The 18,571-nt window shown below is 38.6% G+C and overlaps 1 protein-coding gene across 2 annotated transcripts in view; it reads right to left on the bottom strand.

Moving 5' to 3' along the window:
• The window catches only part of LOC149142036 (Pyridoxal-5'-phosphate-dependent enzyme family protein), a 252,646-nt gene extending 234,444 nt beyond the window's left edge, over positions 1-18,202 (bottom strand). Inside the window, exons 1-2 of one of the 2 annotated variants that reach the window (XM_089447952.1) lie at positions 17,804-18,201; positions 17,008-17,082 (exon numbers count right to left, since the gene is read on the bottom strand). In XM_089447952.1, coding sequence (XP_089304078.1) covers positions 17,008-17,082; positions 17,804-18,049 — 321 coding nt within the window. In that variant the 5' untranslated portion in view covers positions 18,050-18,201. Of the gene's footprint in view, positions 1-17,007; positions 17,083-17,803 lie in introns of both variants that reach the window. The other variant, XM_089447953.1, reaches the window with a different exon arrangement.
• Positions 18,203-18,571: the final 369 nt, after the last annotated feature.

Consider the following 18,571-nt stretch of genomic DNA (forward strand, 5'->3'; position numbering starts at 1 on the left):
ACACTTAAATCAAAGTTACCTTTGTGATGGTCTTTCATCATGACATCTTCCTGTAGGTATCAGCATCCTACTGTTGCATGCAAATTGACACATCTCCTAAAGATATTCATTGTCAAGGGTCTCCTTCTTTTTCTGACTCCTACAAAGTCTTCATATCTTTCTAGGAGATATTCTAGTCAACTCTTCTTGGTCTCGGATGTTGAATGCCTTCTACCTTTGTTGCATATTTTCACAATCTCTTCCTTTTATTTTCACACACTTCATTCTCAGGAGCTTCCAATCAGAGTTCCTTAATTGTAGTCAACTCCTTCATGATTCATATGAGAACATATTATGTTGACTTCATCTAGTGTGACTTATGCCTTGTTGCAATCTGTTGGAGGAGGAGATCCCTTTTTCTTTTATCATGTTTCCCAAGATGGAAATAGTGATCCATATTATCTACAACCATATCACATGACTTTCACAATAACCTATTTAAGCATACGTACCTCATCTTTCCTTTCGATCATCCAGACTTCCTATAGCAGCTTTATTTGAAAGAACTTTATCCTTTAGATCTGCTTTCTTGTTATGTCATCATACCATCATCCCTTGAATCCCATGAGTTGGACTTCCTGATGAAACATTTGCTTCCTTTCTAGATCGGTGAATCATTTGATAAGGATCCCATCAGAGAAACTTGAGGATCTTTCATATCCTCACCCGACAAATGTTTCCTTATTGACTATTGTATGATGATCCCAGTCGATGATGACCTCTACTTCTTTCTATAAGTATCATAATGAGGTTTCCAAGAGCTTTTATTCTTTGTAATCAATAGAATTTATTCCAGACATTCTCCCTGTTTCCCATGTCACGAGCTCTTACTCCTAATGCTTCTATCATGATGCTATTTTCTAATCTAATGCATCCTACATTGCTTCCTATCTATAAATTATAAGTGAGAAGTACCTTTTAGTGAAGAAGATTATCTCAGTCATAGTAGAGATTTTTTTTGCTTCTTCCTTCTTAAGCTTCTTTGTCTCAGGTTCTTTCACTTCCTCGGTAATATGGGCTTCTTCCCTGTCCCTCTTACATTTAGGACAATCTCTTCTATAGTGCCCAAGTTTCTGACAACCATAGCATCTTTCCTTAGCCATGTTCTTCTTTTTCTTTGGAGGACCAAACTTTCCAAATTTCCCTTTTCTTCTTGTCACTAATTGATCCCTTCTATCTGATCTTTTGTCACTTTCTTTCTTCATCTTGTCTTCTTCTGCCTTGTAGAGAGACCATAATTTGATGAATGGGATAGCTTCCTCTTCCTTAGTAGATATGAGGTTACCTTGTTCATCAGTCAGTGCATTTAGAATAACAGAGATCATTTCTTTCTCAGATACCATCTCTCCCAGATCCTGCAATTGACCTTTTATTTGAGATGCTTTTGAAAGACATGACGATATCCCTTCATCCTTTCATACCTTCAATTTATATAGATCAGATCTAAGTGATATGGTCTTTTCTATCATGTTTTCAGAGAAAAATTCTACCAGCTTATCATATATTTCTTTAGATGTCTCCAGCTCGGCTACATTGGAAAGGAGAGGATCTTTGATAGATTCCTTGAGAATATTTTGAGCCTTTAGATCCCTTTCCATGTATTCAGATAATGCTTGTTCTTTGGATGCCTTGGAGACCCTTCCATAGACATGATCAAAGACTTCATTTACTTCGAGGACTATGTCTATCCTTATTTTCCATTCAAGGAAGTTTGATATCCCAACCAACTTACGGTTCTCCTTGAAACATGAAGTCATTTTTACTAGATTAGATTATAATAAAAAGGTACTTACTTGTGAAGATCGAATCTTCAACTTGATGATGAACTTGATGATCCTTTTAAGAAGGTTCTTACTTCGACGAGGGAAGACTGCCTTCTTTAGGATGATCTTTTTCCAAATGAGATCCTTGCTTCAATAAAGAGAAGATTGCCTTTCGATCTAACCTTCCTTAGATTTGAAGAGCTTCCACTCCTTTGGTGATGTATGAGTGATGATCTTTGAAGTGCTTCTAGGGTTTCGGTCTTTCTTCCTGCTTCCTTCTTGAAGATAATTTCAAGACTCTTGCTAGAGTATATTTCTTCGATCTAGGGTTTTGGTAGATCTTGATTTCTTGCTTGGTGTTCTTTGACTTGCTTTGATCCTTCTTTGAAGCTTGATTCTCATGTGTCTACTTGCTTGAATGCCCCTTCTTGACTTCAACACCTAAGCTCTGATACCATGTTGAGAAATCTAGGGCATGAATAGTTAAAAGATTTCTCTACTTGATAATTGCTTGTGATATACTTTTACTTCTTAGCTTATAATATTTTCTTCGTTATGTTATTATTGTGTTCTTTTCATCAAGACAATTACCAATATGCACAATAAAATACAAGTGACACAGTATGTAGGCTTGTCAGCCAGGGCCAAAACCTCTCACCTCTTGAGAGGAAAACCCGATCAAAATTCTTCTTCTAGATCTTCAATTGATGAGTACCAAGACCATGACATAGACCCTTGACTCTAGTATCCTCCCAAGAACCTTGTCACTAACCTTGATGCTCTACCTCTTCCCTTTCTCGACTTTCTTCTTGATCTCGAACTGCTCTCCTCGACTCCTTCCAAAGAAACTCGATCTCTATCCTTCACACGGCTTCTTCTCGACTTCTCCTAGAGAAACTCGATCTCTATGATATCACAAGCTTCCTCTAGAGAAACTTTGTCTCTAGATCTCTATCTCGGTCTCCCAGAAGAATCCTTCCTTCGCTGCCCCAGAAGAAACCTCTCCTCCGCTTGCCCAAAAGAAACTTCTCCTTTGCTTGCCCAAAAGAAACCTCTCTTTCGCTTGCACAGAAGAAACCTCTCCTTCGCTTGCCCAGAAGAAACCTTCTTCACTGCCCTAAAAGAAACCTTCTTCGCTGCCCCAGAAGAAACTTTCCTTATCCTTCTTCGTACTTCTCTCTTCTTCGCACTTCTTCTTCAACAAATGTTTGTCGAGTTGCTTGCCTCTAAGTGAGGCTGAGTGTGGCTATATATACACCTCCACACATTTCCTTTAGGCTGACATGTTCACTAGTTCTTCTAGCATGTTCTTCCATCGTTGTAGGCCGACTTGAAGAGGATAAGTGACAAGGTCTTGGAGGATACTTTACATAGACAAAGTTTGACCTTATACAAAGTGTAACATGACTTCATCACATGACAATGACTCTTAACATTTTATGACTAGATGACAAATAATTCCTAAAGACTCTCAATGGGAGTATTGACTCGAAAATAAAATATCTTGCTCATGAAATCCATGATGCAAGCATTACAATATTTTATTTTTCTTCTTTACATCTCATTAGATAAAAGCATAATTACATGTCATTATGAAAACCGAACCTAGTTACACATGAAGTGGAGAACCATATCTGTCACTCCTCCTCAACTAGGGATGATCTAATCATTCCTGTACAAGGAATATACCCAAGCTCCCTCTTAACTAGGGAATTGTTTCCAACAGCAGCTATATGTTCTTTAGTGGAGATCATGGTACTATCAGTTGCTTGTAGAGTTCCTCTTTTTGTATCATGTCATGAACTTCAATTTCTTCATCATGGAGCCTTTTTCTTTCAAAACTTCTTTGTAGGGCTTTGGCCATCTTTCTCCATCACTTCCTTTCAACGAACCATAGAGTTGAACCAATAGTCATGTCATCCTTCTCTTCATCTGAAAGTGATCTTCTAGTCATCATTTGGCTTTCCTTTATACAGCTACCTTTCCAAGTCATGTTTCTTTCAGGATCTTTCATCCAATCTGATGAGTACTAGTTGTAGGTGACTTTCTACAACCCTCTTTTGGTAGCCCTGTAACAACCCAACCATATGCTTTCAAGAATCAAAATGAACATCAAATCAAAGTTACCTTTCCAGGGTGGTCTTTCGTCATGACATCAGCTTCTTGCAACATCAACATCCTTCTCCATGGAGATGTCATATCTAATCCTTCTAGTTATCAGATGTTGATTTGTCTTATCTTGTAGATACATCATTCACGAACTCTTCTTTCACCTTCTTCACATATTGCTTCCTCAAGATCTTCTATACATAGTTCCTCCATCATAGAAATCACGGTTTCCAACCACCTCGTATTCTCCGTGATGTCATACAATGTTGATCCCATCATGTCATCATATAGAAGAGTTCAAGGTATATTGTATCCTTCATGTATCATTCAGAGGAAGAGTTCCTTCTCATTTAGTCATGCTCATGAGATAGATCCTTATATCCATCCTATCTGCAACCAAGGGATGATATGTCTTCTCCATCTATCTATCAAAGTTAGCAAATACATGCATACCTTTTCTTTTATGTGGTCATCTAGACTTTCTTCTCGCAACTTCCTTTCCTTTCTTGAATATGAAAATACTTCAACCAACTTGACATGTTGCACATCTTTGTCATCATACCATCATCCTTCTAACCTGTGGATCCCACAATAGGTGGAATGTAGACCATCTATGTGACACTTGCTTCTTCTAAGTAGACGTGAACCTTCTAATAAAGATTCCAATGGAGGATCTTAATGATCCTTATTCTGCAAGTACTTCCTTTTAATGATGATGAGGTGTGATGATTTCTTATCTAGCTACATGACTTTCTTTATTCAAATTGCTACATAGATTATTCCTCTATGCTTCTAATGGAGATAGCATAAGCAATAAGTTTCAACCATATCAACTTTTACTTCGGTTATCCTTCCATGATGTCATGAGCTACTTCCCTTTTAGCATGATGATTGATGCCATATCAATCACTGCTATAATGCATCCTATCATACTTGTGATGCTTTCCATCATGATTGCTAAGTTCTATATGATTGAAAGTCTGTGAGAGACCTTCTAATAGTGGAGGTCTATCACTTCTTCCTTCTTTGACTTCTTATCTGGTTCCTCTACTTCTTCGGTGACATGGGCTTCATTTCTTTCCCTTCTCTTCTTGTTGACCTTCTTGAGTTTAGGACAATTCCTCTTGAAATGCCCATATTCATTACATTCATAGCATTGGATCTTTGGCATGTCAATTTCTTTCTTTTTCCGAGGATCAAACTTTCCAAACTTCCCTTTCTTCCTAGCCATGGTAGCATATGCTTTAGTTTGTTCACTTGATCCAACATCACTCTTTGCCTTTAGTCTGGTTTCTTCAATCTTGCATAATGACCATTGTTCACTGAATGGAGTGGCTTCCTTCTTTCCATAGATACTTGACATAAAGTTGCCCCATTCATCAAGTAGTGCATTGAGTACAACAATGGTCATTTCTTTATTAGACATTATTTCCCCAAGCTCTTGTAGTTGATCTCTTATTTGAGATACCCTCATAAGGTATGACGCTACCCCTTCTTCCTTTGATACCTTCATCTTGTATAGTTCAGTTATCAACGATATAACTTCTCCTGCAATGCTTACGAAAAACAATTCTACCAACTTTTCATAGAATTTTTTCAATGTCTCCATCTTTGCTACATAAGGGATGAGTGAATCCTTGATTGATTCTATGAGGATTCTTTGAGCCCTTACTTCCCCTTTCATGTACTTTGATAGTGCTTGAGATTTCTCTTGAGATGGTTTGGAGATTGAACCCTTAACATATTCAATAACTTCATTCTCTATGAGGACCAAATCTATCATCTTCTTCCATGCAAGGAAATTTAATGACCCAGCCAGTCTGTTGTTTTCCTTGCAGAATGAAGTCATGTTGATAGTAGATTCAGACATAAATATAAAGATACTTACTTGTCAAGTGAAGATGCTCCTTGATGATGATATCTTCAACTTGATGCCTTCTTGATGATGATTTCTTCCTTCAAAAGATAATGTTTCTTCGTCGATGGAGATGCCCTTCTTTAGAGATGAGATTCTTTCTTCAATGCGGGGGAGATGGCCTTGATTCTTTTGATGATGACATGCTCTTTTGGATGATGATTTGTATAATGCGCGAGCTTCCCAAGAATGCTTCAAGTGTAGAGTCCTTCTTTGAATGAGGTGGGGTCTTTGAGGTCTTCTTCTTCTTCAAAGTGTTGTTGCTTCTAGACAATATGATCCTTGTGATGAGATGGGTAGTCCTCTTTGATGTTCCTTAGTTCCTTCCTTCAAGATGATGTGTGGATTAGTCCTTTTTTATTATCTCCTTGTGCTCGTCCCTTATGTATCCTTCTTCAATTAATGATCTTCAAGTTGCCTCTCCTTGTCTTGTCACCTTAGCTCTGATACCATGTTGAGAAATCTAGGGGCAACTTAATAGATGATTTCTCTAACTTTGATAACTACTTGTGATGTATTTTTACTTAACTTGATTAGATTCTTTTTTCACTTGATTATTATTGTGTTTTCTATCATCAAACAGCTACCAAACAATGAAGAACAATGAGACAAAAGGACATAAGATATAGGCTATAAGCCATGGCCAAAACCTCTCCTCTTGAGAGGCAAACCTACAAGAACTCTTCTCTTCTTATAGAACTTGGAATGACAAATTCCAAGACCTATGACCCTTGACAAAGACCCCTTCAAGACCAAGTCAAACTTCTCCTTGAAGAACTTCCTTGTCACAAAGTCAACCTAGCCTCATAGCAGCTACAACTTCTCCTTCGAACAAGATTTCAGACCTGCAACTTTAACTGTAATTTTCGGCCTACTTGACCTACAACTTTCGGTCTCTTCTGCAGAAACCCTAGATTGGCACGTGTGAGAGAAGATGGTGAAACTGGCCTCCTTTCTCCTTCGCTTGGTTAGTCTATTCTCCCTTGACAATTCGGCCTGCAATCTTGACTTCTTTTAACCCTAATTTCGACTTCTTTGTGGTGGCTGCAATTTGACGTTGTTGCAACAGAATTTACCCTAGATACCTCACACGTGTGAGAGTGATAGCCCAAAAAACAGTTCCAAAAACTTCGATATCTTCTTCTTGGTTCTTCTCCTCTTTTTCGCTCTTCTTTTGGTCTTCTTCTTGCTTAGATCGAACTTCTTGTAAGATTGATGATGATATCTCAAATGAGGTTGAAGTTTCCTTGTATATAGGCTTCTCCAGATAGTTGAATAGTTGCTTGTAGGCCGACTTGTCTTGAAGGGGGGTCTTTTGTCACTTTTTGACTCAAATGAATTCTCTTGACATAATACAAGATGCCCAATGGGGTCTTCTTCATATGACAATGACTCAATTGACTTCTTGACTCAATGACAAACCCTAGAAGCACTCAATGGGTGCTTGACCTACTAATAAATTGATCATGAGCATGAAACCCATGCTACAAAAATAATAATAATAATTTTCCTTTCTTTTTACAATATACAAGAATCAAGAGTACGTTTCATATTTATGAAGACTGAACCTAGTTACCTATTTTAACAATATGTGCCTTGAGAGGCGGTGGTGTCCAAATTTATGCCTCCCAGCATTTTGCTATGATCTAGTGGAGAGATAGACCTTGTTAGTCAAGGCCTTGCTATTTTTGACAATGTTGGTTATGATGATGTTTATCAATCTGAACCCTTCTTATATGAATATTCCAACTTGAGAGTATTTTGTTGTGTCATTTTTAACACCTCCCTAGTTAAGCGGGAGTGTTGGAAATGTAACTAGTGTCGGTCTTCATAATGTAATTCAAATGTAATATTAATGTATTTATTATATTCATTATTATTATTTTATTTCTAGTCAAAGCATGTTCTTCATGCTTATAGGGTCAATAGAGTCAAAGAAAATTTATTATGAGTAAATGAAATGTAATTGAGTCAAAGTCCCATTTGGACTTCTTGTAAGAAAAGGAAAATTATTTTTGTCTTGAGTCAAAATGTCATTCACAAGACCAAGTCGGCCTAAAGAGGTAGTTATTCAACCTCCTGGACAGCTATAAATATGAGTCTATTCAATCACTTGAGGAGCCAATTCATCACCAATCCAATCACATCAATTTTTGTGCAAGAAGAAGAAGAAAAGACAGCGAAAGACAAAGGAGAGAGTGAAGTCAAAAGAGAGAGATGACGAGTTGTTTCTACCCTATTTTTGTCCACACGTGTGAAGTTCCTATGATTTTTCAGAGGCTATTACAAAGTTGAAATTCGACCTTCATTACAGGACCGAGATTCTCTACAGTTTAAAAAGAATTTTAGAGATTTGACTAGCATTGAATTTGTTGACTTTGACTTGGTGGAGGTGACTTGGAGGAGGGTTGACTTGGAAACTTTGTGACAGTCTTGGTCTTGGTTTTGGGTTTTGGATATCTCACTTTGATCTGATTCTATAAGAAGGATTTTTGGGTTTCCCCCTTGGGGGTTTTGCCCTAGCTTGGAGCCTAATTTTCGTGTTCTTTGTCTCTTCGTGATCTTCATGTTGTGTACATGTTGGTAATTGCTTGATGAAGGGAATATAAATTTAATAAGAAGCCAACAAACATTCACAAGTAATTATCAAGTTAAGAGAAATCAATCCTAATCTACTAGCATCTTGGTTTCTCAACACAAACAATACTGTGATGTTATTTGGACTCTAGGGACCATTTAGAGCCTCAATGTTTATGTCTCATGATATTTTCAATTTTAAATTGATGCTAATAAACATTGAACATGGTGTAAAATGGTATTAGGAAATTGAACATTGATGTGTAAAATATGCTGTAAAAGGGTGTAATATGATATGTAGAAAGGTATTTTTGTCAATTGGGTCTAGCTTGGGCCATTGTGAGGAGTGTTATCCTCCCCACCTAGCTTCAATACTTGCAAGTAACACATTAAGCCTTAATGAGTATATTGTTGTAATGACCTCGAGCACTATGTTGACAAAGCGTAGAGCTTCAATAGAATCCATTTATCCTAGGTAACATCCTCGAAATGAGGGGAAGGGCACAGAGGGTTTCCTCGAGATTTTATTTTACATATTTAAAAAAAATGTAGAACAATATTCCAACTTTGAAATTCGTGAATGGTATTTTTTGAAAAAAAATTGTGTATCAGTATGTGTGTGTGCACGCACTGGCGAGAGAGAGAGAGAGAGAGATAAAACCACAAGAGAAAAAGGAAAAAAAATTAATATCATTCATGAATTTCAAAATTGGAAATAAGCTAAAAATAATAATAATAATAAATAAATAAATATATATATATATATATATATATATATATATATGTATGTATGTATATATGTATTCCTTGGAAAATTAGCCCCAAGGGTTCTCAATCAGTTGGAACCATCCACCAAAGGCATGTTGCCAATGGGGAGGTCACAAGTTCCAATCTGGTTGAGCACACATGATTACTAGCCACAACATTGGCAATCAATCCACCTCCCATCCAAAAATTCCAAGGAAGAAATGGGAGTGCTCTACAAGGTAATGATTACCAACCTTCAAGCCATTTAATGTTGAATGGTGTTGTCAATGATGCCAACGTCGGTCCTTGAACACTCTTAATATTCGTCTAATCTGCATTGATTAGAAGCTCCACATGACAAGAAGCCCTGGAAGAGTGGAAGGGAAGCCCTAGATGCCCCACACTTGTTGAGCAAAATGGATATACAAGATAGTGATTTTGATCTGAGACCATCATCATTTGATTCTCCTCGTTGTGTTGATTCCAACAGTAGGTGCCACACCACATAACTCCTCGTGGTTCAGGAGATATGGCTGTTCAAAGTTGAAGCCCCGAAGTTTGGTCAAGAAGCCCCTCAACGAGATGATAAGGGAAGCATATCAATTGGTTATTAGTGTTTTTCTTCATTCAAGAAAATTAACTTAAAATTTTGATGGGCCTATCCTAGTCAAAGTCAGATTGCAAAAGAAGAATTTATCAAGGGAAAATTAACCTAAAATTTTGAATTAAAGTCGGCCTTAATGACTGTTGGTTTTCTTGGCTCCAAAATCTCATTTTGAAATTCAAATGCAAGTCGGCCCTCCAAAAGGTGCCACCTTTTATCCCCTCCATTAAGCATAAAAAGGGGGAGATGTCCACCCCTCTTGCATGAAGTAATCAAGTGTCTCATCTCTGAGACCTCTTAGGCCAGCTTTGTCACGAAAATCAGGAGGCCAAGTTGCAGCAGAGGGTTTTTCTGGGGATTGTTTGGGCTTAATGTATGGCTTTTTGTTGGCTTGTGAAGTCATCTAAGCAGGCTTATCTGTACATATTCTCTGAGTCTCTTATGGTGGACGAATCAAGGATAACTGCCATTCATGGATGTGTTGATCCGAGGCTATCTAAGGGCACATCTCTGCGGCCTTCCTGAAGTCTAGGATTCGGGTTTCTGTGGCTTATCTGAGGCAATATTTCGTGGGTTTCTGAAGTACATCCGAGCCCAAATTAAATGAATTTGTGAAGCAAGTCCATGTAGGTTCATCTTGCAGACTTTGAGGCCTGTTGTAGCCCTTCTTCAGGACCTACATTAAGAAATTTTAGAATAGCAATTGAAGGGCTTGTTTGAGGTTTCTTTTGTACCATTTTTGGAGCAATCTGAGCCGCTTGAAAGAAAATTACCGATTTGTTATAAGGCTAAAGAGCCCAAATCTCATCCTCCCTATGACATTGCTTTGCATCCAAATTCTATGGTGATTTAGGGCAGTCTAGGCCCCATTTCTATGACTCCATTTCAAGTCGTTTAGAATGAGATTAAGGTGCATCATCTGAAGTTTTATTTGCATATGTCTGGGCTTATCTAACGCTGAAACAAGATCCATCATTTGTGCCATTCGCTGAGTTATATCCATATCAGAAATTAGAGTAAGGTCGCTTGGAGACCTGTAAGGGTCATTTAAGGTCTGCTGAGCAAAATTTGATAAGATTGATCTAAGATGTTCTTCGTTGAAGGTGTAGGACTTTACAGCGAAAATGTTTGTTGGATCTTAGATTTTGGAGGCATTCTAAGGCTGATCCAGCGCTCCTTAAGCCATTGTTCTAGACCTCTAACACTAATCTCGCCCCCCTTTTCAACATTTACTAGCACAAATCTGAAGTTCGATTTATGACTTAATCTTGACTGTCTGCGGATCCTACCTAATGTGATTTTTGCACTTACTCAAGGCTGATTTCACACTCGATCAAGGGCTTGTCTCGGCTCCCTCCTATAACAGTCATCAAACCCCAAATTCCGCTAGGACAGAGAACAATACACAGATTATCTCTAGATGTATCAAAAAGGGTTTTGGTCACAGATTTAGGTTTTGACCTGTGAAACAAAGGAATACTACTGTCAAAACTGGATATGTTGTCAAGGATTAACTGCATAAACATAGTGTGAGTGAGCAGTCTAGTTATTGCAAAGAAGCTCAAATTTGTATTCAGTTGGTGTATTGAGTTTGCTGATATTTCGTGTGAGATCAATCTGATGACAAAGTTAAGCAAAAAAAGTGGGCCACCTATAGCTTTTGGCAGACGATCAAGAATGCAAGGATTTGATTAGTTGATTTATGAAGCTAACATTGAGATTGACAATGCAACCTGAGGACTTTCTCTGTGACAGACATGTGGATTATGTTTGGATTCTAACTAGGGCACAAAAAGAGTTGGAGCCATAGGGCTGGTAAAAAGGCAGACAGGGGGGGCAATGTCTGCTATAGCAGTTTGAAGGACAGATCTCTTAGAAATCAGTGGCAGTGAAGTGACAGAAAAGGTCATCATCATGGCAGTACACTCGACGAAATCTGAAGCAAATCGGTGGCCGACAATAGACCTAATTAAGGTATATATATTTCTCAGTTATGTACACTTGAGTTGAATGTTGAGATCTGATTAGAAGCCCTAGGGCCTACATCAAGAAGCAATCCTGAAGCCTGAAGTGATAAGGCAGTAAACAGCTTGATAAAGTTTGTTGACTTGCATAGCATATCCTGTGATCTGAGTACATATAGTTGCAAAGGACAGAACACGACTGACGCTGGTTATATATCATGTGATGCTAATTTGATCATTTCAGATCTTGTACTCTCTATTATGCAGTAGATAGAGTATGGTACTATGAGCTTTGTTGAGCCTGCTATATATTGCCAGTATTTCATTCATGAGCATTTGCTAAATACTTCTGTTGGTCTTATCGAGGGTCATTGTCAAGACATCTACTTGTGAGCAGAAAATGTTGGCTATGAGTATGAGGCGTGTATTGCTGTTTGATGACATAAAAGGAGAAATGTTTGAAGATTTCGTGTTCAGTTTGAGCAAAGAATGTTAATGGATTGAGCTAGGGTTTCAGTGGCAGAAGTAGTATTGTGGTAAGTGTATATCGGCTGACAGTAAGAGACTATTGGGCAGAAGTAGAGATATTGCAGTAATAGTGTGCATTGACAGCAGTGACTGAGCAGTGCTTAGAGCTATGAATCCAGTGGTTGATCAGTGCGACTAGTGGTATCTATCTTATTCTTTCGGCAGGGTGGCAGGGTGGTGCAAGGCGAGAGATTGGAGTCTCCTTCAAGTTGGAACCGGAGAACACTTCAAGGTGGCAAGGTGGTGTTAGGGCAGGTTGGAGCCTGTGTTGGAGCATCCTTCCAGTTGGAGCTGGTAAACCAGGGCGTTGGAGGGTCTTTCCAATTGGAGCTAGTAAACTAGGTTGTTGGAGCGTCCTTCCACTTGGAGTTAGTAAACCAAGGAGTGTGAGCATCCTTCCAGTTGGAGTTGGTAAATCAGGGCGTTGGAGCGTCCTCCCAGTTGGAGCTGGTAAACCAAGGTGTTGGAGTGTCCTTCCAGTTGGAGTTGGTAAACCAAGGTGTCAAAGCGTCCTTTCAGTTGCAACGATAAATTGGGGGTTGGAGCCTCCTTCTAGTTGGAGAATCTTGGAAATTGGAGTTTCCTATTAATGTAATCTTTAAAGACCTATATTAAGAAGCATTCGGTGGTTTTTCTCCCGAAAGGGTTTCCACCTAAAATCCCTTGTGTATTGTCTTTGATATTGTGCATTGTTGAATGGCGTTGTGATGTTGATTTATGTTTGATCTTATGTTAATATTAATTAGTGCTCTAAAGATTAAAAATTAACTAATTGAAGTGAAATACTGATTCACCCCCCTCTCAATATTTTCAACAATAACTTTTTTATTGACCAAACTTGACTTTGTTCCTCAAAAAAATATATATTTCTTGGCTAATATGTGTGTGCATATGTATGTATATGCATGTATATATTTGGAGGGAAACATGAGTAAGAAAGGTAGGGTATCCACGACAAGCTAGTTTTGTGGTCAGGATGTGGTAGGAGGGCATAGACATGGATTTGATGGAGGGGTAAAATCAAAGCACAATGAAGCTCTAGGACAAAGAAGGAAAAAACACTACATTCAAATCCACACAGTGGAAAGGAAGACCTCTCTTCCTCATGATTAGATTTTTGAAGGTGTGGCAATGTTAAGTGATAGAGTTCTATTTAATTATTTCTGCAAGGGAAAACCTCAACCATCCAAGTTGGCATGGGGCGAGGCAATTGATGGTAAGGTCAAAATCTCTCCTTTTAAACAAGGTATCTTCTCTTTTTTCTTTGAAACATCAAAGGAAACGGAAGTAGCACTAAACAAAGAGGGCATGGCTCTATGGCAACGTGGGCTTGGTTCTCTTTCCCTAGGATTAGCACTTCAATTCCTCCTTTGCAAATAGAGATAAACAAGTGTTGTGGATTTGACTATTTGTTTTGCTTCTCCACCTATAGCATTCAAAGATTTTGAAAGCCATCAATGATGTCCTAGGTCCTTCCAATGTGCCTTAGGTCCTTCCAATGTGTAACCCTTGAAAATCTTAGGCTAGAAGGTGTTCCCCACAATATGATTTTAATGGACCTAAATGATGACATTCTAGAAAAAATGTTTTCAAAGTGGGCAGAAAATGAATACGCTAGATTATGAGAATACTCCCTCTCATTGTCGATATTGTCTCAAAGTTGGTCATATTCTTTAGCGTTACTCGAGTAGGGCATTGTTGTACAAGAAGTAGAGTGTTTTGAGGCCATTATGTATATATTCTTCTAAGTGAGGGAGGTAGTGATGTTTCCACTAAGGCAACTAGAGTTTCACGTAGATCTCCTTTTACTTCTCATCCATTAGTATCCAACGTGAGGCCTTGGGGAGGAGGCGTGATTTGGATCTTTAACTTGATTAGTTTGCAAAATTACTAAGTGTGAATGAGCACTTAACTTAATCAATGCTTAGGAACAATAATAATGTTGCAAATGAAGCAATAATAGCAAAAGATAGTGAAGCAAAGAAAACCAAGAACACCAAAATGATAACAGATTTCACCCAATGTTCGGGCTATGTCTTCGAGTCTAGCTTCCAACTGGGAGGCCGTTTCTATCATACTCAAAAATTCAATGTTATATCAAGCATCTAGTCTCTAGCCAGCAACAAAAACTATCCTCCTCTGCTACAAGGTGAGTAGTTTTCCCAAAACCACTAAAACCTCCAAAATTGCACCAAATTTGAGCTACAAATCCACCTATTACAAATTATGCAAAGATAGTTACAACTTAAAACAAATAAATGATAATTACGTGCACAAAGCCTCCTTGTGGCACAGTGGCAAAACATTGATTCATTTAAAACGTTAGAGTGCCAACCAACCCAAGGTCGAGTCGAGCATTGCAATCCAATCAACCTTCGGCAGATTACATATCGAAATCAAATTTGATTCCCACTCCAATAAAGGCATGAAAATTTTGGTATGTTGGCTAGCACGTTGTTGTAAGTCATTTGTTTGTTGTGGGAGGTTTTGGGGTCGAACGCACAAAATCCCACATTTGGCAATTTGTTATAACAAAGGTTTAAATTTAGTCTATTCGGTAATGGTTTGAATGGAAATTCGTTTGCACAGTGGTTATGGTTGTTGCAGCTGCCCGGAGGTCACGTGGTCAAGTTCGTGGACCTCCAATTTTGGACAGTTGGTCGATCGATACACTTTATATATACTTGGTTCATATCTACTATAACTGCACCTATTGGCACAATGGTAACTTGTTGAACTTACCCCAATGAGGTCAAGGGTTCGATCTGCTTCCCGTCATTTTCGAAACTATTTTAGTACCTTCTTAACCAATCAAGGTTGCGACGTGGTGACCCCTTATTGGTCAAGGTCACTACCAAATCAACCTGTTGCCACATTGCTACAACCTCAAATGCCACTTGTCCTGCCACATCACTAACACCCCATCTACCACATTTGTGTGATGTCATTTATTGTACGATCAACCTACCATGTATCCAATGTTCGTGCTGCCACATGTCATTTTGTACCGCTACCACATGTCTCCCTGAGGGACTGCCACGTGGCACCTTTGTCCCCTTTTTCTGCCTATTTTACAAAAACTTTCAAATGTGATATCTTCCTCATACAGAGTCCATTTGAGCTTGTTCAAGCAGCATCAAAAAGCTCTTGTCAAGCTCTATGTAATGGCTACCTTTACATCAAGTTTTGAGACCTTTGAATTTTGAAGTAATCTAGATCTGCCAGGATCAAGGCGACACCTTAGTTAGGGATCCATAGTCAAAGGTCCCTATCCTAGATCAAGCAGAGTATATTGTCTATGTTTGCACCTGCAATTAGTTGATGGGATCAATAATCTCTCCTAATGTATGGCAAGTATCCATGCCATACAATGTTGTCCAACTCATAGTTACATTTTGATGGATGGCTCCAAAGGTCATGTACAAGGGTTTGATCTCCCCTAACAGAAGGATTCACAAGACAAAAACAGGTGAGAAGAAGCATCTAACATGACAAGCTTTGAAGGCATTGTTTAGTCAACTTCATGGGATAGCAGAGTATCCAAGGCATTGGAGGTTAAGGTCGATCCCCCTTCCACAATATGTTCTCAAAACCAGTGGTGAGGGGATTGTCACATCTCAGATATACTTGCTGATGTCTAAGTCAAAGGGGTCTCCTTGTATGGCCATGCTACAAGGATAAGAAGAGGGCATCTCTCACATTTCACTACAAAAATTCTCCTTCACTCATCGAGTCCATAGTTCCTCTGGTGCTCAAGAGGTAGCACAAGAGGATTATAAATCTCCTCCTTGTGGACAAGTTGATGGTGATTGTTAAGGGAGCTCTTTCCTAATGTTTGGAGACATCTTTGTTTCCAACCCAAGTGAATACAAAGGTTTCAAGCATTTCAAGGCATAGTTCAAAGCAATGTGGCAAGGATTCATCAGAAGGTAAGAGGCAAAGGTTATTCCCCTAGATCTCTCCCCAACTAGTTCTTCAACTAGTGAAGTAAGATTAAAATCTGCTTTAACGGGCATCTAGTTTGATGTCCCACTAAGGTATTTTCCACAACAATGTTTGCTTGACTAGTTTCAGGCTTTTATTTAAAAGGATTTTTTTCACTTTGTAAGGGCCAGTTGTATCATGGTTTTATTTGGTCCGTGTGTTCAATGAGGTCTTTGACTTCCATTTGCTTATGTTTTGGCCAAGCCTGATTTATATTGAGACTACATGGCTTTTTTAAGATCTTGTGGGGGTTTGCAAACTCTGTAAGGGAGGGATACCAGTGATAGATCATAGAACTAAGCCTTCTAAAGCGGTAATCAAAAGTCCAAGCAGATTTGTTGGTTTGTTGTAGTACAATAATGAAAAGGCGTGACTATTTTCTTCAAGGGAGGGAGGGAAGGGATAAAAAATATATATAGAGAGAGAGGGAGAGAGCCGTGGGGTCCCTTGGGGTTGGGCATACATGTTGTATGCCAGTGGCATTTGCTCCGGGTGCCATTCACAGAATGTGTGGAAGCACCATATCGTGATGGTTAGTATGCATGAAATACTATGTACGTGGCATTTACCCCAGAAGCCATTCATGGAATATGAGGAAGCGCCATATCATATCTGGCCTTTTACAAAAATCTACTGTTTTACGACCTGTAAATGTTAAGCAGCCTCTTTACCACTTATGAAATGGTTAGTGTGGATGAAATACTAACGTTAATATCCCTTGAGGATTTAACATAATAATTGGGATGGGGCAAGCTCTGAGTTAGAAGTTAACGTTACCTCCTGAATAATTTTTTCTGCGACCCTATCCTTCACACTTCCTCCAGGATTCAAGAATTCCGCCTTCCCAAGAATCTGCAACCAGATTTCTTTATCAAACAAAGAGATTCAAACTGAAAACAATTCAGGAAGGGACACACTGACAAAAGAATAAAAAGGAAATTTATTTATTTTTTAAAAAAGAATATAAATGCCTCCGCGTATAATTTTGGGTTGTTTTGCTTGTGCCCTGAGATCAGGGCTCAGTTGCTCACTTTTCATATCAAGGTTGAATTAGTCGTCGACATTATTGCCTAGTACTCGTGTAAGCACTTTCTGGCTAAATCTTTGTCAACAGAGGTAGATATCTATCAAAAAGGTCTTCTAGGTAATATATAAACTATAATTCAGACTTTTAAAAGTCAGAACCCCAAAAATGCATGCTTTGGAGAGTTGAGAATCACACTAACAGCTCCTTTTAACCATTTTTTTTTTATTGGAAACCTGATAAAGAATTAAATATGAATATAACATTCTAGCCAAACCCAAAATTCTGGCATTATAGTTTAGGCCACTCAGAAACCAAAAAAGCATGTGCCTATTATCAGATATGACTGTACAAACCATCTAATAGTAACTATGGCAATATGGCTGGGAGCCATCCCCGGAAAACAGAGACAACCCGACGTCCAATGTTAGGTTAATTTATACCACTGTTGCAGAGTAGTCCATGCTCTGAATATGAATAAACCCACATAGATTTTTAAGAATACAGAAATACTTGAAGAGTTCCGAAAGTTGTTAAATAATGTGTTACCTCGCAGCCAGTAGCCTCGGACAAACTGTTAATTTTGATAAGCGGGGTGTTACCAATAACACCGATGACTCCATCTGCAACGGATTTCGAACGACTGAGCTTTGCAAGGGAAGTGGTCGTTTTTTCTCTACAATTCTTTCTCTTGGAGAAGATAAAATGTGAGAGAATTACAATGGTTAATGTGACAGTGGCAGCCGCGGCGGCAGCAACAACAGCCCCGCGGTTGTTTGACATTGCTGGGCTCATTCCCCTCCCAACCACCGTGGCGTTTTTTAACTAACGGGCACGGCAAAGGTGACGGTATGTCTGTAACACATATCAGCAATGCAATAAGAAATAGAATGCATCTTTTGTATTTATTCCAGCAGTCCAGAAGTTTTGATATCCATTCTCATTTGATTTCATTTTTTCTTACTTAATGGCTATATTAAGCACCAACGTCTCAAGCCCTGCTTCTAGGCCTTCTTAAAAGCATAGGATAATTAAAAAGTTAAATGACTTGGTTAGGAATGTTCAACTTCTTCAAGGGATTATTAACAAGATTGTTCGTATTTTTAAGAAGCACGAGACTATTTCTACTTTTAGGTTTTTGAACACTATTCGAAGTTTCTTAAAATTTGTTAAAGACCGAGTGGACCTTAAAATTTGTTAAAGACCGAGTGGACCTAAGAGCATGAAAAGTGTTTATGTGATCCTATGTTCCTGTGAGACCCCCTACATTGGAGAAACAGGTTGCTCCATAAAACAAATGATTCATGACCATGCGGT

Source organism: Pinus tabuliformis, chromosome X, assembly GCF_031772625.1.
Source record: "Pinus tabuliformis cultivar Carrire ecotype Pingquan chromosome X, CPIR1, whole genome shotgun sequence".
In the NCBI taxonomy this organism is placed as follows: Eukaryota; Viridiplantae; Streptophyta; class Pinopsida; order Pinales; family Pinaceae; genus Pinus; species Pinus tabuliformis.